Below are 27370 nucleotides of genomic sequence, written 5' to 3'. Positions count from 1 at the left end.
ATGGGTTTGGTTCTTCATCTTTCTGGACAGTATTGAATATATAGCAAGAATCAGTGTACATGTATATCTTGAAATAAGTGCATTTTGGAGATCGGCAGAGCAAATCCCAATGTAAAAAGGCAATGCTGTTTTTCTGGTTCAGTAGCATGGTTTATTCAGTTTTTTAAATGCTTTCTATACTGTGCCTTTAATGAGCATTGATTTCTTGTATATTGTAGGTATACTGTGGGCGTTATGTCAACGAGCATATGTTAATGCATGGGTTGGAGTCTAATCATCTTATGGTGCTTAGCTATGCTGACCTGTCAGTTTGGTGCTATGGATGCGATGCTTATATACATAATGAGGTAGGTTTATGGTGTTAAGCTACACTGATTTTTCAGTTTGGTGCTATGGATTTTATACATGAGGTAGGTTTATGATGCTAAGCTATACTGATATCAGTTTGATCTTATATTCATAAAGGGGTAGGTTATGGTGTTAAGCTATGATGATTTGTCAGTGATATGAAGTAGGTTTAATTAACTTAAACACTGGAAGAACAATATAAGTAACAAAGTTTGTGTGATTGTAGTTCTCACTAAGTAATGTTCATGTATATTATGCAATTTACTATCAATAACTGGGATATACTCATTTGATTTGCTAGTTCATTAGGATTAACTTGCACACCGAATAAAAGTACACAATTTTTCCTGCGCGCGCGCAGCATCTCCCTACGCACGCACTATCCCAAGATCATCACGCAAAGAGGCGTCCATTTCCTCTTTTACTTTCGCCTGCCGCCGTGATCAGACGTTAGCTAAGTACACTCCCACTTTGCTTTTTAAAGTGTCCGTTGTTAACATATTTATCTATGTATTTACAACCTATTTCAATCCTTTGCCTTTCGGCTTTAGATTGATTTCATTCATATCTCTACTGCACGGAGCTTTCGTGTTATTATTCACGTTTTTCTTTAAATAAACTTGTGAGTTCCGAACCGTCAGTTTCGTTTTCTCACAGACGGGTTGCTTCCGCTTCCCTTCCCCGAATAGCTCCGCGCTTCCCTGCGTGACGCAGGCACTGATACGATGCTCCCTTTTTCTTTATAATCCTTTTTTAATTCATTATAATTCTTGACTTGCTCCTTTGCCTCGTCTTGAATTGAATTGATTTTATTTCCTCTCCACTGCTTAGGCTATGGGACAGGTAGGAGCGTCGTCCTTGTTTGTTCTCAAACTTGTTTTCAACTTGCTCTTTTGTGAGTCGGTTGATTGTCTCAATCATCTTTTGTTCTTGTTTGATTAATTGATTGATTGATTAATTAATTAATTGTTTAATTAACTAATTGGTTAATTGTTTAATTATTAATTAATTTTAATAATTATTTTGTTTTGAATTTTTTTTTTGACTTATTGTCTTAAAAAAAAAAAAAAAAATCTTAAATTTTTGGGAAGCCCCCCTGTTCTCTTTTAGCTTCCTTTGTTTTCGATAATGAGTTTTCGGCTTCCAGTTTTAGGGAAGTAAGTTTTGACTTCTTCCCTTCAGATCAGCTTCTTTTACTTATTTCTTTTGACCTTGTCAAAAAAAAGAAAAAAACCTTTGTGTTTTTTTTTCTTAGCTGATCCTGCTCTTCGTCTTGGACTTAAGACCGTTTCTGTTTTAATTAATTAACGTCATGTCTCGTGTAATTAATAAAAAAAAAACTTCAGCTTCTTAACTTTGTTTCAAAACTCATGTTTAAGAAGTCGGTCCTGTTTTTTCCGGAGTTATTAATTTTATTATTAATATTTTCTGAAAAGGATCTTGCTTGTCACCTTTCTTGCCCACCCACCCCTCCGCCCCCTCTCTGTTTTCGACCCTCTTTTTGTTCTTTCAGGCTAAGAACTTACCAGGTAGATGAGCTCTTTCGACTCATCTCTTGATGACTCCAAACCTGCCGCTGGAAGAGAACCAGACATGGTATTTGTTCCCGTGATCAGCGGCGGTGAGTATGAGGGCAAGAGAGTGAGACCCTTTGCGAAGGGCTCTATAAAGGGTGGAACCGTGGTTTGCGTCCACGTGCCCTGGAAAAAGGAGGGTGGAAACGTGGAGTTGCGTCCACGTGCCCAAGAGGGTGGAACCGTGGAACCGCGCCCACGTGCCCGAGCGTTTTAGGGTGGAACCGTGGCGCTGCGGCCACGTGCCTGAAAGGTGATAGCCAAGGCTCCCTCGACGGGACCTGAACCTATTTTGGGGAGTGTTGTACTAGTATAGAAAACCTCACTCCTCCAGGACTGCTTGACCCACCGGCTATCGGGTCCAACAAGTCCGGGTTAAGAGCATGGGACTCTTTTCCCAGCACAGACTAGGCTCGATGCTTTGTCAGTCTCCGTCAGGGAGCATTAGCAAAGGGCTACCAGCCCCTAGTCGCTAGAGACACGTGAGCTCGACCCCGTCAATCTCACGATTATCTGATCAGGGTGGAACCGTGGAATCGCGTCCACGTGCCCTTAAAGGTGGAACCGTGGAATTAGCGTTCATGTGCCTAAACGGCTTGATCAGATTTGGGTGACTTTTCTCATGCGAGATATCACGTCCCCCCTGTCTCTTGTGCTCTCTTCTGCCCCCCGGCGGGGGCTGCATAGAAGAGGAAGAAGAAGAAATTCTAGGTTGCTAACCCCGCTTCGCGAGCAGACCTTTCTTTCTGATTCTTGTGCCGATGGCCAGGCGTCGTAACTTCATGTTACAACAGAACGCCCTCGAGCATCACGGATTCTTATCCTCATGCTCTCCGTCAGCTAAAACCGCCGTGTCAAGCACCGGGCAGGTCAAGCAGACATTCGCCATCTCACACTTCGGAGAGTCACCAGCAATTTCATGAATCGCCGGCTCACGCACCTGCAAGGGAAATTCCCGCTATTACACAGGTGTTATCGACATATGGGCATCGCCCCCCATTATGTCACCGATAATTGTGGGTCAGGCGTCGCAACTCTCATGTTGCTTCACACGCCCACGAGAATGCGGGTAATGTGCCCCACGCTTCATGTCAGCTTCAGCCAGCTTATCAGCAGCCTCGCACCAGCCGCCGGCCCCCTTTTTCTTTGAAATTGCCGGCCCTTTCACCCGCACGGGTGATTTCACGATATGCACAGGTGCTGCTGACGTATGGGTCTCACCCAGCAAGTCGGCAAGCCCCCGTATGTTGCTGGTTGGACGCTGCTTTCTGTCGGTCTGCATGGGTATCCCCCATTAATATGCAGGTACTCCCGAATTCGCCCTCTACGTCAAGCTTCACAGTTTGACCGGGCATCGCTTACGGCGACGGCTCTTTCAGCGGTAACTCTCTCCATTCTACCCCTTTGGCGGGCCTGTAGATTGGGGGTAAGAATTTCTTACATACCGCATGCCTTCCTTCTCTCATGAGAATATTTGGCTGTTTTTGAGAGGGCAACCTATCACGCCCGCGGACCGTCCGCCCAGGCGACGGGACCGTCAGCTTTTGGCCTGAACCTCACTTTCTATACGAAAGTAAGGGTGCCCTGTCTCTACTTTTAACTCCTCCTTGTAAGGTTAGAGTCAGGGCTAGTACAGACACCCGTCCTCCAGCGATCGCCGCTGTAGAGAGGGCGACTCCGATATTAGCACCATCACCGCTCAGCGGTATGTCTCTCTATCTCGTAGCTCTGCCGAGCTTATGAGCATAAATATCGGATCTGAATGTCACGGCGTTTAATAGTTCTCCTATACTTAATAATCGCTATGCCTTCACCACCCCGTGCATTATGGTTATTTTTAACCTGTTTGTCTCGTATTCGGGCGGCTCGTGCGAGCCCTGCCCGAGCTGCCATCATCGGTCGTCCCCCCCGGCAGCACCCGCACCGAACGCCCGGAGGGAATCGGCTATTTATATGCCAGATACCCCTCCTGTTGACATTCACAGCTTGTTCCCAGAGTCTTTCCCGGTCGGGTAAGCATAATCTCGGAGGAAAGAAACAGCCGTATCTCATCAGATTGTCGGCTGTGTATGTGCGTTCAGGCTTTTTCTGTCGGCATTTCTATGCCTACTTCCTGGGCGCACCCACCGTGCCGGGTCGGCGAGTTCAAACCAAACTGTCCGCCGCCAGGCCATCGGTCGAGCTCAAACAGTCTATCTGATAGACTGCCCTCTATGTGGGTCAAGCTTGTGGGCGTCTCCGCCGCTTCCTCCTTGTGTGGAGTGGGCTACGGTCTATGCATTTACTGTGCCCGTGTGTCGAGTTGTCTTCTTATTTAGGAGCTTTTTCACTCGGCACACTTGAGTCGCCTCGCAGGCTGCTTTCATCCTCCTTCCATGCTATGTATGTGGCCATGGTCACTGCGTGACCGGGGATGATGTGATCGTGGATGGATGCTATGTGCATGCATATGTATATATATATATATATATATATATATATATATTGGGGTATATGTGTATGCGTGTGTGTATGTATGCTTATATCTGTCTAACCACGATCACCGCGACCCGCTTTCTCTTGGGCCGACTGTGGATGAGTTCCTCCATGAGAGTGATTTACTTCACTGGAGCTCTTCTTTTTAGAAGCTTAGATTCTCATCCCCCCCTGCTTAGGGCGTCTGTTTTGCCCCCCCCCCCCCCCCCCCCCCCGCAGCTTTCGGAACTCATTGTCTTACCGATATCGGACTGTTCCATGCTTTCGCTACCGGCGCCGGCGGTGCTTGCCCTTGCGATCACCAGAGAAACCAGGCATTGTGGCTGTTTTCGTAAACAACTGGTGCTCATCGCAGACTGAGGGAAATATTGGTGATTATTTTCCTCAAGTCGCCTTACTCCTCCGCTTGTTTCTTCAAGTGAGGACTTAGCCAGTTTCCGTCCCTAACCTTGATAGGACAGGGCCGTTGTTACCTCACTCGATTCCGTCGGGAACGTAACTGTTGAGGTATCATGTCTGGCGATGTCTGTTGGTTCAGAGCATCATCTTGACCAACATCTCTTGATTGTCGTTTACACGTAAGATCATGACAGAGGCATTTTTTCGCCAGCTCACCTCTGGCGTACGCTTGCTGCGGCTAGGGATTGCTCCGCTCAGCGGACATCCATCGCAGCCTAGCCTTACGGGCCCTCTCGTTTCGCCGATGGTGGCTTCAGTCAAGCCACCTCTCCCGCCGCGGGCGCTGCACCCTCGGGCGGGTGCTTTATTTAGTAAGGGAGAGATGGGATCCGGGGTCCTCTCTCGACCGCTCGGTCTATCACGCTTGTTATGTCGTGATGCGAGCCGCGTTTTTTCTCCGATACGCCCAGTTGAGCTGTTTGACCAGACTGTTCTATTCCACATAGACAGCAGGTCCGTGGCAGTTTCTTTATTAACAGGATGGCACTCAGTCGTTTTTCTCGACATATTGACTGCCTTACGAGTGGTTTACTTCAACCTTACTCTCTGCCGTTCCATGTCCTTATCGGACCGCTGGAAACGTCCTGCCACAGCTCTCTATCGGAATTCTGCAGATGTTCTGCCCTCACGCTTTTGAGACAGATATCGAATTCTGGGCGCTTTCCCCCACGCGGGGGCTTCTGAGATATCTCGCATTCCTTACGTTTGCATCGTTGCAGCTTGGCTTATTTTATTAAGCCGGTGACCCGACCGTGGCTTTTATTAGCCCCGCTGTTGCCTTCTCGGATTGATTGATTGATCACTTACTGAACCGTTCAAGTTTCAGTATTCCGATCACGATTCTTGTCCAAGTTTTCAACAAAGTCGGATCGTTTATTGATCATCGGCGATTATCATCCCTCCGGTTACGGATGTTTAATACCTTCAATCGGAATCTTACAAACTCTTGAGTTTCTTCTCAAACATTGAGCTTGTATGGTTTAGTCCGTCATGGCACCTGTCGGTCGTTCTTGACGCTTCACTAACTTCCTTTTGGGTCGGTTTTCAGGGTATCTTTCGTCTGTCTATCAGTCTAGATCCCTCCTGTATCTGTTTTATCTGTAACCATTTACAGTACGTAGCTTTGCATACTTATGCATCGCTCCCGGACTTTTGCCGGGATGGCGTAGATTAGGCGTAACTTTTAACCCTTGTCTTTGTTTGCCATTCTTCAGACAATTCCCAACTCTGCTCAGTTGGTTGTATTGTCGCGCGAGCCGTTTGCGGCAGCTTCTCGAGACATCATTTCACGCTGGATTGTTGAAACGATCAAGTCAGTTGGTGATGATGTTCTCCTTCTGACACTAGGCCGAGGGCCCATGATACTACAGTATCGTTTCTTCTTGGGCTCTCTTCTATTGAATCGTCGTAGACGACATCTTTAGGACCGCCTTTTTGGCGCTCTCCTTTCGTGTCTTCATCTCCCTATTTTGTACGCACTTTTTTAGTCTAGACATGCCTCCCTTCACGTTGAATCCGTGTTGGTCTAGCAAATAAAATGAGTAGATCCCAGTTATTGATAGTAAATTATGAAAATACCATGATTTTCTTATTTACGAGATAACTGGATATACTCATTTGAACCCTCCCACCGACCCCTCGCCTTGCGTGGCAACATGTCTTGCGTTCAGGCTCATGAGAGGAAATGGACGCCTCTTTGCGTGATGATCTTGGGATAGTGCGTGCGTAGGGAGATGCTGCGCGCGCGCAGGAAAAATTGTGTACTTTTATTCGGCGTGCAAGTTAATCGTAATGAACTAGCAAATCAAATGAGTATATCCAGTTATCTCGTAAATAAGAAAATCATGGTAAGTATTTTCATAATTTCATCTGAGATGTATATTTCTTCTTTTGATTATTATTCTCATAGATTCTCATACCAGCAAAGAGAGCTGCACATCTTGATAAGTTTGGTGTTCCTGGAGTTTAGCATCATACGAAGCTGTGAGAGGCTCACAAAATGTTTAAAGTCAGCTACACAGAATAAAAATATCCAGTCCAAGTATATATCTCATTGACCAACTTTTGTACTTGAAACGCTGCATCCATCTTGAAGAAAAATTGTATATCAGTTTTACTCGTTCCTATTCAATGAATCTTCTTGATTGGATTTAATGGGAATAAGTGCAGCTTAGTAAACACCATCTTTCAGGGAATATGAACTTTTGCCTCACTGCACCAATCTCTTTCTTATTTCCAACAAAGTGCAGTCTCTGATCTGTATTCTAAACTCTTGTCCATATAAAGGCTATGGATAGCAAAATATGACAAAACATTACAGGTGCAATTTATCAAATCATTTGACAATGATCATTTGTGCTCTAAAAATGAAATTGACATTCCTGTAAGACTATTAAATCTAAAGGTCCTAATATTCACACAAACAAGATATACAAGAATTTATCCATAACACTATTTTTTCAGATTGTTGAGAGTTTCAGCACATCTTATGCTTAATAATTGAACCTCACACTTCAAACTTTTTTTTTTTTTCTTTCAAATGTCTCGCTGAAATATTGACAAATTATATTTCACTCAGAGTTTGCTCTTTCAAACGATTGATTGATTCATTTATTTCCACACTTCATAAAAAGAACAATGCAGTGTAAAGATGATTATTACAGAATACAGTACAATATATTCCAATGCGTAAAGAAAACATACACTACACAAAACCATAAACCAAAATCTGATCAATACTTAAATCAGACAAGAAGAGAAACAGTATATGTAAATGTGGGGGATCATTTAAAAAGTTAAAAACTTATAACATAATCCCAATTTTGTCAATAAAAGTTTGAGTTTTGCAGAGAAAGACTAGAAAAAAAAATGAAAATGTAATTGAGGTAACTTAGTCTAGGAAATTAAAGTTTTTGTAGAAGAAATGTTTTAAGTTTATATTTAAGCACATTAAGGAATAGTGAACTTTTTACATCATCGGGGAGACTGTTCCAGAATACAGGACCATTAAGAATTATTGACTTTCGGGATAAGGATAATTTCCCACATGAAACACGGTAATCAGATTTTCTTCTAGTATCATAATTGTGAATATCAGAATTTTTACAAAATAAAGAATCAAAATACATGTACATAGGATAGTTGAAAAAAAAAGAGCAAACTGGTGCTAAGTTGGACGATCACTTAGGGAATTCATTTTTTATTGCACTTCAGCCCATTAATTCTATGTGGTTAAAGTTTTAGTCTTTGTTAGTTTGTTTTATGTGAACATCATCCATGCTCTTAAATGTTTGAATATTGCATTGTGGTGGGTAAATTAATGATGTTCTGAATTCAGAACCATTGAAGATGATGTGGTCACTAAAGCAGCTTATCAAAAGATATTTTCATGACCAATCAAACTACATGCCATGGTAATTCATTTTATGTGTTCTATATGGAGTATGTGAGAAAGGCATATTGCATACCATTATTGCATGGCATGAAAAAAAAAAGGTTTCAAATTGTATCATGTACATTCTTGGTGCATCACATATAATCCATTTGTTGACATTTTTCAAGTCGCCATTTGTCCATCAAAGAATGATGTGTGTAGTTACACATTAATCCTCAAATATGTGAAGAGTGATTATATCACTTGTACTGTGTCAGATGGTTTATTTTGTATACCCACAATTTCTGCTTTAATACTGATGTAGATACCGTATATAAAGAGTCAAATTTATATACTGTTCACTTTACTTCTCAGTTCACCCATTCACACTATTCCATGTCAATCTTGCATAATAACCACATCTACCAAAGAAATTTGGTATATAATTTTTTTTTTAAGAATAGATTAGTGAGAATAATTTGAGTGGTATAACATCCTACCCCCAGGTAGGAATCAGTCTGCAACTCTCTAATACTGTGGAAGAAGCAGGACAATAACAGTGAAACTTCGCAATGAAGAGAGTAATATCCTGATCCCTAAACGTACATGTATATTGAAGGTCTAGCCCACACTTTGTCAATGTAGATTACCATTACTAAACATTTGAAATGTGAAGAAGTATAGTTTTGCTGTGATTTGATAGTGGCAATTCAGATCAACATAGTCAGGAAAAGTCAAGTTCTTCAGTCTTGAATCACCCTTTTTAAGTTTTTGATTTATTTATTACGTTTTAAAGTTATATTTCTTATCAATCCAAAGTGGTTAGTCTGTCTTTGTTTTTTTTCTTTCAATTAGCAGGGATATTTATACCCCTCCATGTCAAACTCACATCTATTTCATGTATAGTACACAGTCCCAAATATGCTGCTTTGGACTTTCTTAACATATTTTCCATCAGTTCTTGGATTTGTTGTTTATTCATTATATGGTAAATTCTAATAACAAAAGACAGACTTTAAAGGAGAATGAAACCCTTGAAACCAGCTGAATCCATATCAAAGAGAAAAATCAAAGAAACCTATTGTTGAAAGTTTGAGGAAGATTGAATGAATAATAAGAAAGTTATGAGCATTTGAATATTGAGATCACTAGTGCCATGTAGATCCTCCCATCGGCAATGCGACCAAGATCTGTGATATCACACACGTACAACTCCCTCATTACTTTAGTACTTATTTCACTTATATTCTCACTTTTATAGAGTCTATCACAAGGTGAGGTGTTCTCTTTATGAGATGACACGTACAGAGGTTTCACAACATTATATCATTGATGAATCGTTTGTCATATGATTAGAATGAGCAAAAAGAAATGTTTTGGGGTATATTTTCAGTGTCCAAATGGTAGAGTTGTACGTGTGTGACATCACAGATCTTGGTCGCATTGCCAACGGGAGGATCTACATGGCACTAGTGATCTCAATATTCAAATGCTCATAACTTTCTTATTATTCATTCAATCTTCCTCAAACTTTCAACAATGTGTTCCTTTGATTTTTCTCTTTGATATGGATTCAGCTGGTTTCAAGGGTTTCATTCTCCTTTAATATATGATTTCATTGGATTTTTGTTATAATTTTTCACATACAAATATATATATTTCAAGTTATTTTTGTGTGTGTGTGTATTTATTATGTCTTTTGGTTATTAATTAATGACTTAAATTACATACTGAATTCATAATCTGACTAGATAATTGTAAGCAAAATGAAAATATTCAGCTTTATTAAAGGAAAATTACAAATGATTAAAATACTAAAAAATATAAAACCATTTTGAACAAAGATGTTGAGAACTCTAACCTGAACTTTTATAAACAGACTCATATTATACTCAATTTTCTCAAGACAAAGTACTTTACAATTCTAAAATAAAAATGTCTTTGTAAGAATGCTATAGCAGCCAAGAATATTTTTTTTTCTACTCGTACCTACCATAGTAACAGAGCTCTTTTAAAATACTGTTTGAAGTTTGGTAAAAGGTGAATGGAATTATAGGTATCAAAGCACTTTATTGAGAGTAAAAATAAATCTTCAATTGAATTACATTAAACTTGGCTTTTGAATATCATGACCCTAAAAGTAAAGCACTGTGGCCCAGTGGATTAGTCTCCGGACTTTGAAACAGGGTTAAGGATTTGAGTCACAAGGCATAATTTCCTTCAGCAAGAAATCGATCCGATAGGTGCTGATTTGATTTCCTTACACAGCCCTGAGCACCAGAATCAGTAGCCAAGCTTATAGAGTGCCTTGAGCACCTAACAATGTGGATGTGCACTAAATAAATACCCTATTACCGTATTATCACTATTAAAACCTAAAAGTAACAAAATATAGACCAACCTTGAGATAACAATGGTATATACATGTAAAGTGTACTTCTAATACAAACCATTTAAAATGTGTACAGAGTATGAAATTTATAAGTACAACTTGGTTTCGCAAATTTGGCAAAAATTAATCAATGGAGCTGTAAGTAGAATCTTCCAATTCTACAATAAATCAGTTAATCATATGCATATAATAGATGATAGAAAGTATACAAAGATCTGTAATATTGTATCTTAAAGATAATTTTTTTCTCATTATTTTGAGACATATTTGAATAATACATGAACACTTTAATCAGAACTTGTTCATTTGCTGTTCATGGACACACTGATGGTATAGGAATCAATCTACAATTTCGATGTGTTAAACCCTGGATGGCATGCACTCCCCTCTGAATAACAAGAAATGCAACCACTTTCAATGTCTTATAAGTATGTATGGAACTGGCACAAATTAATAATTGGCTGAATTTTCAAATGTCAAATCAATGACAGTTTTTTCCCATAGTTATAATAGTAATATATGATTCATCATGTTAGCCATTTTGTCTATGAGAAAGACCTCTGGTACTGTGAACACAGAATGTTTCAAAATAGGTTATTTATTATATCTTACAGTTTAATGTAGGATTTTTTTCCCTCAAAATTCATGTTAGATTAGTGAGAGCCAAGGTCATGATGCCCCTAAAACTTAAGTACGGGTACCTTTGTCCAGGTCAAATCTATATTTAGGACCACAGAAATGTCCTCAACTTCAGAGAAATTCGACCTAGAAGAAGGGTATAAACACAAGTGATATTGCATAATCTGGTCTAAAATATTTACTTTGACTTTAGCCAATATTTGACTTAAAGGTTGACTTACATGTATGCTAGTTTACATGTTGTACACAACAATAAGTAAACACAATATGATTAACTCCATTTCTACTTTCCATTCCCACATCTTGCTTCTCTAAACTTTGCTAAGAGGCCATCGTTCTCTTTGAGGACATATGCAAGAGATTTCCTCTGGTAATAATCAGATATCAGCTCAATGTTCTCAATGACTGAAGATAAGAGATGGGCACGACCAACATTGGTACCGGGTGCATCAAACTTCAGATGGGTAAAATGAACATGGAGGTGGTAGTAGGAAGGCTGATAGTGGAGATATGCTCTCAGCTCATCTGCTGGTATACCATACTTGTCTTGGATGCAGTTCTAAAAAGTAAACAATATCAGATTGAAATGAAGCTAGACAATATACAATGTGGTGTCATGATCACAGTTGACTAAAAAATAGGGGGAATAAGAAGCCATCATTTGCATGTTTTCGGCGCATTTAGGCGATTTTCAAGCCAACTCGCAACACTTTGGACACTGATAACTAAAAAACGAGCACATAGACCCCATATTTTTCATATTTGAACGGCTTCAGAATATCTTCCACTACAAATCTAGAGAGTATGATGAAAATGACATGGATTTTGAATGTTTGGGAGCGAAATACGGGAACCATTCGCATTTTAGACAGTATTATTGGACTTTTGCACGTTTTCGGCGCACTTTAGGAGGATTTCAATATTTTCAAGCCGTCTCGCAACACTTTGGACCCTGATAGTTTAAAAACGAGCACATGGACCCCATATTTTTAATATTTTAACGGCTTTAGAATATATTCCTCTACAAATCTAGAGAGTATGATGAAAATGACATGGATTTTGAATGTTTGGGAGCAAAACTACGGAACCATTCCCATTTAAGACGGTGTTATTAGACATTTGCATGTTTTCGGCGCATTTTAAGCGATTTTCAAGCCAACTCGCAACACTTTGGACACTGATAACTAAAAAACGAGCACATAGACCCCATATTTTTAATATTTTAACGGCTTTAGAATATATTCCTCTACAAATCTAGAGAGTATGATGAAAATGACATGGATTTTGAATGTTTGGGAGCAAAACTACGGAACCATTCCCATTTAAGACGGTGTTATTAGACATTTGCATGTTTTCGGCGCATTTTAAGCGATTTTCAAGCCAACTCGCAACACTTTGGACACTTACAGTTAAAAAACGAGCACATGGACCCTATATTTTTAACTTCCCTACATCTTCCATATACATTTCCCTACAGTTAAGCCGAATTCGATGAAAATGACATGGATTTTGAATAAAGTGCAGCTTAAACTATACTTTTTTAATTTTTGAGTAAATTCACGTCTTTGAAGATTTGTTTTTTCCAAGTTTTTGAACAATTCTTGCCACATGAGGGCGCTGCTGACTCCAAATAGATATAGTTTTACCAATTAAAAGACATTCTACTACTTTGGTATCTACTAAGTTACACATTCTGAAAATTTGATGAAGTTTGATGCAATATCGAGAGAGTAAAGATGATTTAAACTCATTTGGTGAATCCGTGAGGTCTAAGAGAGGCATAATTCTCATGATTGCGCAACATTTCAGATCATTCAAATACGGCGACTTTGAAGTCCCGTAGAAAAATAATAATTACATGAACCTATATCATTTTTGGCATTTTTATAATGCATAGAAACCAAAGTAACTCTCTGCAAAATTTGGTGAAAATGACATGGACTTCATTTTAACTGTGGAACGTCCTTAAGGAAATGCAATGTGAAAAGCATAATACTTTCTCAGTTATGCTGTCATTTCAAAAACTTACCTTCGGTAAAGGTTTGATGTTGACGCCACCAACGCCGTCGGAAAAGTCTCAAGTCTTTGCAGGTGAGACAAAAATCAGCTTGTTACCTCAAATTCCCTTTCTTAGCCTATTTCGGCCTAATGCTCTCAGCCCATACTCGGGATTTTCCCAAGACATTTTGTATTTTTTTATAAAAACAAGATATATCTGATGCCAATGGTCTATCAACAACAGGTCTGGGGTTTTATTTTTTTTCAACAAATACCATTTCATTACTGGATTCAGAAAAAGTTAAGAGAGTAGTTTGTACATGAATTAAGATTATTTATGAAGATTATTTCAACTATGAATGCAAAGTAAAACTAAATGGTTAAAAAGAAATTTTATCCTGCATCAGAATACAATGTATGCGAGCATGCCAGGAAACAATGAACAGGATAATAATAATTACAATGTAAAGCGCTTAGAAATAAAGTGTAATAAGTGCTATATAAAATGTAACTTTTATCATACTCCCTGATGAACAGAGAGCATTGTTTGTCAGTGGTAATGCACTGGAGTACATAGAAGAATGAAGCTTTTGATAATTCTTACCAAACACTTTTCCTGGATATTACGCAGCAGTGGAAGATGAGACGCAGTGAGATCACGTAGACTTTTGATACCTCGCTGATGAATGATGACAATAAGGTAGAGATTGTTTGTTTGTTTCTCATCCCACTTCATGTCTGGTAACATAACAAAGCCTATTTCAGGATCTGCATCTTCAAAGACAATGCGTTCTGATTCAGCTTTCTTCTCCAAGATGTTATACACCCACTGAAAACATCAAAATAAAGAAAAAATTTCTCTTTGAGCACATACATGTAAAACATGGGAGCATTTCAGAAAATAAAACTAGCACATCAATGATGTGGAGCTCATCCGGCATCTTGCAACAAAATTTAACACAATTTTCAATTTCAGCCAAGTTCAAGTTGACACTGTAGTGAATTATATTGGTGACATAAATTGAGGAAACAGAATTTAAATTGGTGAACCTCATGAGGCTCTCAGATTGAACAAAAAATAAATAAAATCAGTCAACAAATAAATAAGCATTTTTGTGAGTTTTGTAAAATATGCATAAATTAGCATATTTCATGAGTTTCTCAATTCTGTGTATAAATTTAGTATCCCCACCTAGAGCTCTCATATAAAGCAAACAAAATTGAAATTGATCAACAAATGAAGGAGAAAGTGTATTTTTGTTTATTTATGAATAAATTTTGCATAAATTAGCATAATTTTCTAGTCAAAATTTCAAAATTCTGTGTTGGAAACTTGGTGACCCTCAGGTAGCTCTAGCAGATGGATGAAAAAAATCAAAGTTGGTCAACAAATAAAGAAGAAGCATTTTTTTTATTATGAATAAATTTCAAATAAATTAGCATAACTAATTTTCTACTCAAAATTTCAAAATTCTGTTGAGACATTTTGTGAAACTCAAGCTCAACCAGATGAAGAAACTAGCATATCAATGATGTGGAGCTCATCCGGCATCTCGCAACGAAATTTAACACAATTTTGATTTCAGCCCAGTTGACACTGTAGTGAATTATATTGGTGAAATAAATTGAGGATAATTGAAATTGATGAAGAAATGACATAGAAGCATTTTTTGTGATCTATGAATAGATTTCATATAAATTAAGCATAAATAATTTTTTTAATAATTCTTTCTGACTTATGATTTTCATTACAGATCGAGCATACCGATCTTAAACAAATACATGTAGGAGTAAGGCCGAAAATTTGTAAACAAATTATAATTTCCTCCTATTAAAGCCTCTTCATTTACTATCTATTGTCCACAGCGGATGGCATTCGGATACTAATGAGTCAGAAATAAGAGGATCGAGGGTATTTGATTTCCAGTTCATCGTGGCTTAGCCGTGAACCAGAATAGCCTTGTGGTTAAGTCGCTGCCCAGAAAGCAGTAGATAGCAAGTTTGAATCCCACTGGTTCCAATTTTTTCTGACTTATGATTTTCATTACAGATCGAGCATACCGATCTTATACAAGTAGGAGTAATGCCGAAAAATTTGTAAACAAAAAATAATTTTCTCGCCAAAATTTCTTAACTCTGTGTAGAACCTTGGTGAACCTCATGTAGCTCTCAGATGGAACAAAAATAATCAAAATCAATCAACAAATAATTCAGTATTTTTTGTGAGTTTTTTTTTTTAAATATGAATAAATTAGCATATTTAATGAGTTTCAAAATTCTGTGTTGAAATTTTGTATCACCACCTCGAGTTATCATATAAAGCAAACAAAATTGAAATTGATCAACAAATGAAGAAGAAAAAACATTTTTTGTGATTTATGAATAAATTTTGCATAAATTAGCATACATAATTTTCTAGACAAAGTTTGGTGAACCTCATGTAGCTCTACCAGATTGAAGAAAAAATCAAAATCGGTCAACAAATAAAGAAGAAGAGGCATTTTCTGTGATTTATGAATAAATTTTGCATAAATTAGCATAAATAATTTTCTACTGAAAATTTCAAAATTATGTGTAGAAGTTTGGTGAACCTCATGAAGTTCTACCAGATGGAAGAAAAAAAATCCAAATCGGTCAACAATTCAAGAAGCATTTTATGTGAATTTTTTTTAATACACGTAAATTAGCATATTTAATGAGTTTCAAAATTCTGTGTAGAAGTTTTGAATTCCCCACCTAATGCTATCATATAAAGCAAACATAATTGAAATCAGACTTGAAATGGCGAAGAAGCATTTGAAATTCAGTCAACAAATGAAGGAGAGGCATTTTCTGTGATGTATGAATTTCGCATAAACTAGCATAAATAATTTACTACTCCAAATTTAAAAATTCTGTGTAGAAGTTTGGTGAACCTCATGAAGCTCTACCAGATGCAAGAAAAAAAAATCAAAATCGGTCAACAAATAAAGAAGAAGCATTTTATGTGAATTTTTAAAAATATGCATAAATTAATTTTGCATATATTAGCATAAAAATTGTTCTAGTCAAAATTTCAAAATATCAGCATTTGAAATTCAGTCAACAAATGAAGAAGAGGCATTTTCTGTGATGTATGAATTTCGCATAAATAAGCATAAATAATTTTCTACTCCAAATTTAAAAATTCTGTGTAGAAGTTTGGTGAACCTCGTAAAGCTCTACCAGATGGAAGCAAAAAATTCAAAATCGGTTCACAAATAAAGAAGAAGCATTTTTAGTGAATTTTGAAAAATATGCATAAATTAATTTTGCATATATTAGCATAAAAATTGTTCTAGTCAAAATTTCAAAATATCAGCATTTGAAATTCAGTCAACAAATGAAGAAGAGGCATTTTCTGTGATGTATGAATTTCGCATAAATAAGCATAAATAATTTTCTACTCCAAATTTAAAAATTCTGTGTAGAAGTTTTGAATCCCCCACCTAGTGCTATCATATAAAGCAAACAGAATTGAAATCGGACTTGAAATGGCGAAGAAGAAGCATTTTGAAATTGTGGACAGATGACGGACGCCACGCCACAAAAAAAAAAAATCAAAATCTGTCAACAAATAAAGAAGAAGCACTTTATGTGAATTTTTAAAAATATGCATAAATTAACTTCGCATGAATTAGCATACAAATTTTTCTAGTCAAAATTTTAAAATTCTGTGTAGCAGTTTGGTGAAACTCATTAAAGGACAAGTTCTACCATAAGGGAGCATAAAAATCAAAATCGGTCAACAAATAAAGAAGGAGAAGCATTTTTTGTGAATTGTGAAAAATGTATATAAATTAGCATTAGAGTTTCAAAATTCTGTGTAGTTGTTTTAAATCCCCCACCTGTAGTGCGGTATGGTGTGTAATCCCATACTCCATGGTCTAGGGGGTAAAATAATTTGTTGACACGGGGTAGTGAATATAAGGATTCCAGGGTACCTAAAAAATCAAAGATGGCGTCCAAAACGGCTGCTGTGGGCTAAAAATCCACAATTCATCTCTAACTTACATAAGTGGCTTTAATTTGGTTTCAATTCAATGATTTTAAGGGTGAAGTAGTACATTGGAAAAAGTTACAAGGAAAGTCAGTGGTCTGGTGGCTGGGTCCAAAAATCCATGAAGGCTTCCAAAAATTTATTCTGAAATGGCTGCTAAAAAGCAGACATAGCTCATTTCATATCGACCAGGGAGATGTGATTTTGATGTTTAAACCACTGGTTTCAAGGGTCAGGTAATATATTAGGATAAGGTACAAGGACAGTTAGTGGTCTGCTTATGTCCATAAATCCAAGATGGCTTCCAAAAATTGATCTTAATAATATGGCTGTTGATACTTAAAGGAAAATGAAAGGATAGATTTATCATCAGGTCATAAGCCGATTACATTTCACTGATTAAAATAAAATTAAAATAAGTCAGAACGGTTTCCTATTTCCCATGATATGCCAAGTCAAAGTTATCAATATTTTGATATTCTAAAGACTCGTGGAGGTCGCCATTTTGCTCATACTCCTTGTATCTCCGTGGGGGGTTGTGATGTCAGCGACGGACAACTCGGTGTCCGACCCCGGCGCGCGACTAATTGCTAGCATAAAATCGGTCTGAAAGGGGCACAAAATGCAGCTTTTACCGAATTCTGATCCTCAGAAGAAGCCAGAAATCTCTAAAAATGGGTGGCTGCACTAAAGGTGGAGAAATACAACAAGCCTTCCTCCAAATTCACGAGGAATGATGTTGTTTGTAGTGAGCATTTTACTGATTTCTTCGGCCGAGTATTGGGGCTCGAAGTTGTAGGCTCTCGGGCCTTCTAAGTTCTATTTCAATACAAACGTCCGCGATAAGTTTTGTTTTACTTAAAATCGACGATAACAAATAATAAACGTTAGATATATTGAAATATAGCACAATCAACAATTTTACGATATTCAAACGGGATAGACAATCAAACTTCCAACATAACACGATCACTCGGTTCAGGGGCCGGCCGTCCGTACAAATTTAGCTTTGTCAAATTTGCCAATTTGGATATCGTACATAAATGTGTAAACATTTTCATCAAAACTCATCAATTTGTGTTTTTAAACCATAGCATAATTTTAATAGCTTTTTAATAATATTTCAAAGTGTTTTATGTGTATATTTTATTTACCGTAAGTAACGGTCTATTAACCGCACCTTTTTCTCGGCGGGATAGAAGCAAAAGTCGGGGGTGCGGTTTATCCACGGTGACCGGTCTGAGCCAGTCCGTCGTAACCCCTCCCGAACATGTAAGACGTCTGCCAGTTCACAACACATCGAGTGGCCGGGCGTAGCCGCCCAGGGCAATGTCGTTTAGAGGGGTATGAGCCGCGGGTAATGAATGAGAAGCGATTATTACGATCTTATCAAATATTGTCCATAACAAACGCACCCACCTTCATGACACTAATTTCGACTTTATTCTCGATTCAAAGCAGCGAAGTTCCCTTGCCAAGTTCAAAGAGACGCCAAGCATACTCTGTAATATTTTGTCACAGCTGAGCGAGAGCTGAGTGGGCTGAGCTAGCTTGCGTTGTATTGTGGTTATGGTGCGACTTAAGCTGGCGCTATTCATTTTAACCCCTCCCTCCAAAGTCCCGTTTCGCGCCAGCTTATTTTTTCTTTCCCGTTTGCTTTTCATAAGATACCATGTACACCAGGCACGAGAGAGACGGCACGTAGCCGTAAAACGACTGTAAAAAATTCCAATTTCTTTGTTTCTTGAACCTTTCTGTAATCCCGTATCCAAAATTCATGCTAAGACATCGAATGCTAGACAAATTCTGAAAGTGATTGTGAGTTTGTGATGCAAGAAATGTGAATGTTTCTTGCTCCTACGCAGGGAAAGACACAGATCATTATTTGATAAGATGTACTGGTACCGTATGGTAGTTTGCAATGTACAAAGAACGGCAGTGCTGTGTGTGTACACTGTGACTGTGAGGTGAGTGAGTGTGTAAGTGGCCAATATTGTTGGGACCTTTCTTGCTAACATTTGTTGATGAATTGATCAAGAACAGCAGATTTCCGCATACCGGTATTAATCTCTTTGGATACTTTGAAATCTTTTAATTAGTTTTTGTTTCTTCGTACCTCAAATATGCACATGTAAATGTGAGAAGGATTTTTTTTTTTTAGTCCAAAGTTGGGGGTGCGGTTAATCCACAGGTGCGGTTTATAGTCCGTTACGGTATTTCTGGTAAAAAAAGTATCTATATTATGCAAACTTGGGGGTGGTTTCAGCCCATGTATAACTGCACATGGAAGTACTACCGAGAGCAGTTGTTCGTCGCTGACATCACAATTTTGAACGAACCCCACAACAATGGCGATCTCCATTCAGAGACTTCGAACCTGAAGAAGCCCAACTTTGAAGAGGTGGTACTCCATACTGGGAAATCGGATTTGGGTATAAGTGGATTCATTTTGATTATCATGTACTTATCAATGATATTATGTGGTATTAAATTTTGGGTTTCATTCTCCTTTAAAGTTAAAGCAGACATAGCTAATTTCATATCATCCTGGGAGATGTCATTTGGTGTCTAATCAACTGGTTATAATTGGGACAATAATATATTAGGACAAGTTATAAGGACAGACAGTGGCCTGGTATGTCCAAAAAAAAGGGGTCTTAATTGACTGTGGTTACTTAAAAGTAGACATAGTTCATTAGAAATACGCATTGTGGATTTGATTTTGGTGTCCACACTAGGGTATAAAGGGTCAAGTAATACAGACTTTGTGTTAAGTTGAAAGAACAGTCGGGTGTCAATCCAAAAATCCAAGATTGCTTTAAAGGTCAAGTCCACCCCAGGAAAATGCTGATTTGAATAAATAGAGAAAAATCAAACTAGCATAGTGCTGAAAATTTCATCAAAATCGGACATAAAATAAGAAAGTTATGACATTTTAAAGTTTTGCTTATTTTTCACAAAACAGTGATATGCACAACTAAGGTGAGTCAGTCGATGATGTCCATCACTCACTATTTCTTTTGTTTTTTATTGTTTGAATTATACAATATTTCATTTTTTTATAGATTTGACAATAAGGACCAACTTGACTGAACCATATAGTATTAAACAATGCAAATTTCAAATGTACAGGGAGGAATTAATCGTTTTATCACTTGACAATGAGGAGAAAATTAGAATATTTCATATTTCATATAATAAAATACAAAAGAAATAGTGAGTGGATGACGTCATAGTCTCCTCATTTGCATACTAGTCAGGATGTGCATATAACTGTTTCGTGAAATTGAGCGAAACTTTAAAATGTCATAACTTTCTAATTTTACATCCGATTTTGATGAAATTTTCAGTGTTATGCTTGTTAGATTTTTCTCTTTTTATTCAGATCAACTTTTTGTTGGGCTGGACTTGTCCTTTAAAGAATGGGGTCTTAAATGGCTGCTGTTACTTAAAAGTGGATATAGAACATTAAACTACACCTGGGTATATTATTTTGGTGTCTACACTAGGATTCCAAGGGTTATAAAATCCTTAAGGACTGGTTACAATGATTATGCAGTTATCCATTTTGCCTTAAAATCCAAGTTGTTGGCTTCCAAAAATGGGTTCTAAAAATTACTATTCCTTAAAAGTGGACATAGTTCATACAATGTCCACCTGTGAGAAATATCTTTGGTGTCTACACTCTAATGTATTAGTAATCATATTGATTCATGAGTTTGTAACAGCACCTGCACATTTTGATGAAATTTTAGAATCTACCTTGGATTTTTGTCTGAATGTATTATCTGACCCTTTATACCACAGTGTAGACACCACATTTGTCACAGATTAATATTGTATGAACTCTGACCATTATTGAGTGATAGGAGTAGTTTTAGATGCCATTTTGAAACCCTCTTGGATTTTTAGGCAAAATGGACAAGTGCATATCTTTGGAACCAGTTGAAACATATTATTTTAATCATGAAACCAGTGTGGACACCAAAATCATATCTCCTTGGTGGATTTTAAATGAACTATGTCCATTCTTAAGTAACAGCAGTCATTTCATACCCCTTTCATGAACCCAATTATGCGGATAATATCCGCATAATTTGGTTGTAAAATCGGAGCGGGACCAGAGTTATCCGCATTATTTCGATGCTGCAATTATCCGCATAATAGCGGCATCGGGACCAGATTTTGACTTTATGAACGCATTTCCAAAGTAATGCGGATAATTGCCATGGTGCGGTCACAAGGTCACCCTTTTCCAACACAACCCCATTGGAGGGGGTGTTTGCAGTTGCCATGACAATTATCCGCCTTTTTCAGGTCAGGCACTCGTAAAAAATAGTGCGGATCATTTTCAGAGTTTGTGAATGCAATTTTTATTTAATTATCCACATTACTCTTAGGCGGATAATTGGAGGATGGGTTTATGAAAGGGGTATTAGACTCAGATTTTTGAAGCCATCTTGCATTTTCGACATACTAGACCACTGACTGTCCTTGTAACTAATTTTCTCTGACTTTAAAAACCTTGGTTTAGACATCAAATCATATACAGTGTACCCTTGACAGATATTACATATCCATTTTTTTACAACACATACAGAGATCCCTGACAGCTGATTGGATTAATGCACGTCACATGACATTCAGAGGAATCATCTATAGCATGCTTAGATATGAAAGCCGTGCTATAGTCGACTATAGCACGCTGAAGTAAATGAGCCAGCACTGCAAGATCCCAGGGCACACTAAACCCATGGACATACCCTTTACAAATTAAGTGAATTAGCTGTATACACGCATACGTAATCACCTTTTTCGTATTTTGACCGATGTATGTGGCACGTTGCTAAGCTGAACACAATGCCCGTACGTACGTTGCTAAGCTAATCATTCCCAGGGTACGGCTGCGTAACCTAGACGATGCGCTTTAAATAGTGCAGTGTTGGTTTTATCTCGTTTTTACTTTTCCAATATCAACTTTCGTTTTCATGAGGACTAGGCCTACTCTAGACTATTCTAGAAGATTCTACCAACTGGAATTGGATATTTATGGAACGAAATTCGAGAGTTTGTTTATTGTTGAAGTTTGACTTGGTATTGGAAAATTTTGTGTTATGAGGTTGAAATGGATTTCCTTCTGGATTTTATGGAATTTGTTCACAAATTGGACTTCATGGATCTGTGACTTTATGGATGTATGTTGGAAGTAGGTCTACCGCGGTACTTGGCTCTACTTTTACTGGAGTAAATCTACTGACGCTCAAAAGACAACGTACGCAAAATAAGACCTAACGCATGTTAGTCATACATGTAGACTAGACCAATAGATCTAGCCTATCTAGATCTAGTCCTAACTTAGATCTAGACCTAATATAGACTAGATCTCTAGATCCATAGTAGTCTAAACTGTAAGCTATCGGTGTTGTATAAAACAAATATTCAATGTTGTATTCGTGCGACGTTCCGAATATTACATTCGTTACAAGTTGAAACAGTCTATTCAACTCCGCTTTGCGTCGTTGAATAGACTCTTTCAACTTGCACACTCATGTAATATTTGGAACGATCGCACTCATCAACATTGAATATTTGTATATAGTAAATGACAGCGGCTATTTTATACTCCATTTCATTAACATACTTGACCACCCACTCTCCTTTATTTGACCCATTTAACCATGGTAGACACAAAAAATCATATTCCCGGATATTGAAAAAAACTACGTCATTTTTTTTAAGTAGCAACATCAATTTTAAACTCCATTCTTGGAAGCCATCTTGGATTTTTCAACATACGGGACCAATGACTGCCCTTGTAACTTGTCCCAATGTATTATTTGACCATTGAAACCATGGTCTAGACACCAAAGCCATCTCCCTCAGATGGTTATGAGCTATGTCCATTTAAAGTATCAACAGCCATTTTAAACTCCATTTTGGAGGCCATCTTGGATTTTGGGACACACCAGACCACTGGCTGTCCTTGTAACTTTTCCCAATTACTACTTCACCCTTAAAACGGTTACACTTCATAATTCCGAAGGTTCGTTAGTCCGAAAACGAAATAAGGTTCGTTAATCATTTCGTTTTCGGACTAACGAACCTTCGGAATTACGAACCTCATTTCGTTTTCGGATTAACGAGCCTTTGGAATTACGAACCTCATTTCGTTTTCGGGCTAACGAACCTTCGGAATTACGAACCTTATTTCGTTTTCGGATTAACGAACCTTCGGAATTACGAACCTTCGGAAATACGAACCTGGAATAACCGAACCTTCGGAATAACGAAGCTTCGGAATTACAAATGTATGCGCTTAAAACAATTGAATAGAAACCCAATTAAAGCCAATAAAGTAAAAAAAATGAATAGTGAATTTCAAGCCTAAGACAGCCATTTTGCCACCCCCCCCCCCCCTGAGTAAAAACAAAACAAAATGCCCATACTTGTTGTATGAAATGGCATTGGAAATAATTGCTCTCGAAATGTGTCAGGTTTCTGATTCAATGATACAATTACAGTGCCTAGAAGTCGATATTATTTTGAGAGAAGTGCTTATCATAATTATCATCATGATAAGTTATGGCGCCATCTAGTGATGTAGTAAGGTTTTCACTGCATAAAATCCTGAAATGGGGTTGATTTTTACATCAACCAAAAATAATGATATACATGTACTGCAAAATTATATGTGAAGTATTCCTCTGTTATTGCACTGTATAACAAGACATATTTATTTCATTTTGTAATCTTTTTTGTCCTAATTCTAGTGCCAAAAAGAGGGGAAATAAGATTTTGGGGGTAATATTAACAATTTTCAGCAGTTTTCGTAAAGTCCGCCCCCATGTGGTAAAAGTGAAAAAACGTTGACATCAAAATATTATTGAATATTCATTCTTGTACACCTCAGACAACTTAAAAATAAAGTTGGTGAAGAAAAGTGAGAAATAAGGTTGAAACAATGGATTATCCTATTGGAATTTGTACAGGCCAATATGGCACCAAAAAAGGACCCCCAAAAAGGGAAAGAGGGGTCTGAAAATTTGAACCCCATCATTTTTGGTCTAAAGGGACCCTATTGAAGCCTAAAACAACCAACAAAAAAAAATCAATTTTGGCACAAAAGTCCTACGGGAGCTGTGTCAGTGACATACCGTACCACACTACTAGTGCTATCATATGTGGGTCAATCCACATCAAATCAACCAATTTTTAGAAAATTTGTCACCCGACCCCCTTCGATTTTCTTTACACTCGCACCAAATGTTCCTCCAAGTGTCTGACGGAAAAATCTGAAATATTTTGCTCCAAGGTCAAACGGTTGCTAAGATATAGCCTCCCTTAGCAACCAATGCGTGGCCAAACAATCGAGTTTAACCACTTGACTGCGTAGCACATAATATTACGTGCTGGGCGAGTGTACGATATGTGCTGGGCACGTAATATTACGTGCTTGACCTATCTTCTGTTTGAGGCGTCAGCACCGTGTTGTTAATACCCCTACGATGAAAACAGCGCATGTATATCAAATTTCAGACTATGGTCACTAGATGGCGCTATTCCACAAAACTTATTGAAACTTTTGCAGTGATTTATAAATGTTTGTATTCACTTTTCCATAGTGACAGTGTACGGCGCTCAGTTCAAAATGGCGACTCGCAGTGGAGAAGTGAATCAGAAGGATTTTGACGAGATTATTTACAATTTTCCCCCAAGTTGCTGTCGGTAGTAGTCCCAAATAGATCTAACTTGTTAGTCCCATTCAGTAGCACCAGGGGGGTCAGTGCGCATTACAGCCTATAGCAGTCAAGTGGTTAAATAAAATTGACTAATTTTGATTGACTGCTGCAGCTAAGTTTGATGAGGTAGACTATATTTTCTGTAAATTGGAAGAACTTTATAGTCTTAACACACACAATATAATATGACGTGGATCTGACCAGCCGTTATTGTGCACAAGGTCGCCGAAAATGGTGTTAAGCATCCAAGTCAATGATTTTGGGTGCATGTTTTGAGGCTCATAACTTCCAAATTCAATTAGCTTAGAACCCAATATTATGCATATTTGAAGACTATGACTTGCTCAACAGACCTAAAAAAAATTGGCCCTACCATGCGCATCGATTTCTCATAGGGCGCCCTCAAAGTTGGATTTTTTCTAAAAGTTGCCAAGTTCAAGGTCACGAATTACCCCTCGTCCCACCCAGGTGCGACCCCAATTTCTGTATACTGATAGACATTTACCTATATTTTCATGGGATACTTAAAAATTTTTGTGACCGAAATGTTTAATAGCTGGTTAACGCAATCGAAAATTGTCGTAAACACCCCAAAATCGATGAAAAACGACACGTACAAGTTTTCAGCACATTTCAAATTGGGATGAATGAAAAATGAAAAGGGAGCAATCACTGGTATTGTCTGTAATGGTAGTCTGTAATTAGTACTAAAAGGATATGCATCACAAATAGTTTGTCTTATTTGCAATGACCTTGAAAAACACAGCTGAAAATATTCAAAAACAATAAATGGTCAATTTTCCATAATGATAGGGCGTTAAAATGTGTTTACACCCACTTTCACTTGTGTGTCATTTCAATACTAATGGTGACTTAAAGCTGACAATTGCAAATCATGTTCCTTTCTGGTTCTATTTTAGGCTCCAAATAATACATAAAGTCATATCTTTATCTTTTGACCTTGATTTAAAAATAGCTATAAATGCCCTAACATTAGCATATTCACAACACATCATCCCTTGTTTCACGAAGTGACGGATGAGCGCGCAACTTTTAAAAAGTTAGTTTTTAGTAAATCGCGTTCAAAGGTTTAGACCTCAATCTCAACGTCTTCCACGTATGCAGGGTGGATAAATTTCATATCCTCGTATTGGGCATATTCTGGACAATATTCAAGTCCAATCAATTGCATTTTCCTTGAATATTTAAGAAGATAATGAGCTGTAAGCAGAACCATATTTTCATGAAAAAAATATATCACGGTACGCGCTTAGATTTATTTTCACGAAGTGACGGAGAGTGCTCCGCGCGCATTTCCGTCACTTCGTGAAAACCCAAAATTCAAGGACGCTCTTAAATTTTTTTTTACGAAGTGACGGGAAGAAGCTTCGCCTTAGTCCCACGTATAGCCTTGTTGATGCAATTCGATAAATAGGGTCTAGATATACATAATTTCTTTATTTGCTATTGTTAGAAAAATCAATACCAAATGTCAGAATAATTAGGCCTACATTTACTTCTTTTAATAAAAAAAATCACTTTAAATACTTTGATTTCATTTTTCAAGTAATAACAGGAAGACCAATAGACACACATGTTATACTTAGGTTTATTTCATTTCAATATTATCTTCATTTTTGACAGATGAACTCTGATATACGGAAAATTCCTAACAGGATATGAATAAAATGACTACAAGAGATACAACACATTTCGTCTTTGTAATTCTAAGTTTGAAAAAGGAGGACTATTAAGCACTGACTCCGTTGGAGTAGAAAATGCAACATTACAAATATTTGTCAGTTTACTAACCTCCCTACCCCCCTAAAAATATGAAATCCCAATTAAGTTTCTCTTAAATGTTGTTTATAATGTTAAAGGTATTCTCTGTTAAGGCCGAGTTAGCTATTCAAAGTTATTCCTTGAGACTTAATTACCTCGAAAATGGTACAAAACTAAATGTGGAACTAACTTGTCAAAACGGCAAGAATTGATAAATTATGACTGATTGCCACCCCCCCAAAAAAAAAAAAATGAGAAGAATAAGAATTTGTCTAAAAAAGCGAGCAAATTTTGAGTACAGCCACTCTTGCCCCCTCTCTCTTTCTCTCTCTTCTCAAGTTTTCCTTTATCAAAATTGTCATGTATTCTCTCCTTAAAAACAAAATTAAAATACCTTTTTCATGCAAAATAAGAATTATGACTTGTCATAAATCATTGAAAATACTAACTATATAAAATAAATCCCACAAAGTGAGCAATGTAAATAAATTTAGAAGAACTCTTTTAATTTTATAACATATGAAACCATAGCAGCAAGTGACAAATAGACAAGTAAAATATAACATTTTTTCA

General features: G+C 37.5%; 1 protein-coding gene and 1 long non-coding RNA gene across 3 annotated transcripts; one reads left to right on the top strand and one right to left on the bottom strand.

Annotated features, from left to right (window-relative positions):
- Positions 1–216: 216 nt before the first annotated feature.
- LOC129256697 (uncharacterized) lies at positions 217–8462 on the top strand. The gene is made up of 2 exons (XR_008584076.2): positions 217–347; positions 6766–8462. It is a non-coding gene; the product is annotated as an uncharacterized LOC129256697 (long non-coding RNA).
- Positions 8463–9977: 1515 nt separating this feature from the next.
- On the bottom strand, positions 9978–18845 carry LOC129258059 (m7GpppX diphosphatase-like). 2 transcript variants are annotated; one of them, XM_064097723.1, is made up of 3 exons: positions 18696–18845; positions 13863–14087; positions 9978–11819 (listed from the first exon to the last, which is right to left on the bottom strand). In XM_064097723.1, the coding sequence occupies exons 1-3, from the start codon at positions 18699–18701 to the stop codon at positions 11544–11546; spliced, it is 507 nt and encodes a 168-aa protein (XP_063953793.1). In that variant the 5' UTR covers positions 18702–18845; the 3' UTR covers positions 9978–11543. The 2 variants fall into 2 exon arrangements, with proteins under 2 accessions (XP_063953793.1, XP_054752488.2); XM_054896513.2 differs by having other exon boundaries at positions 18457–18841.
- Between the last annotated feature and the right edge of the window lie 8525 nt (positions 18846–27370).

The sequence above is a fragment of the Lytechinus pictus genome, chromosome 3 (genome assembly GCF_037042905.1).
Source record: "Lytechinus pictus isolate F3 Inbred chromosome 3, Lp3.0, whole genome shotgun sequence".
Classification (NCBI taxonomy): domain Eukaryota; kingdom Metazoa; phylum Echinodermata; class Echinoidea; order Temnopleuroida; family Toxopneustidae; genus Lytechinus; species Lytechinus pictus.
Note: the sequence above shows the minus strand (reverse complement) of the source record. Positions and strands in the feature narration are given on the sequence as shown.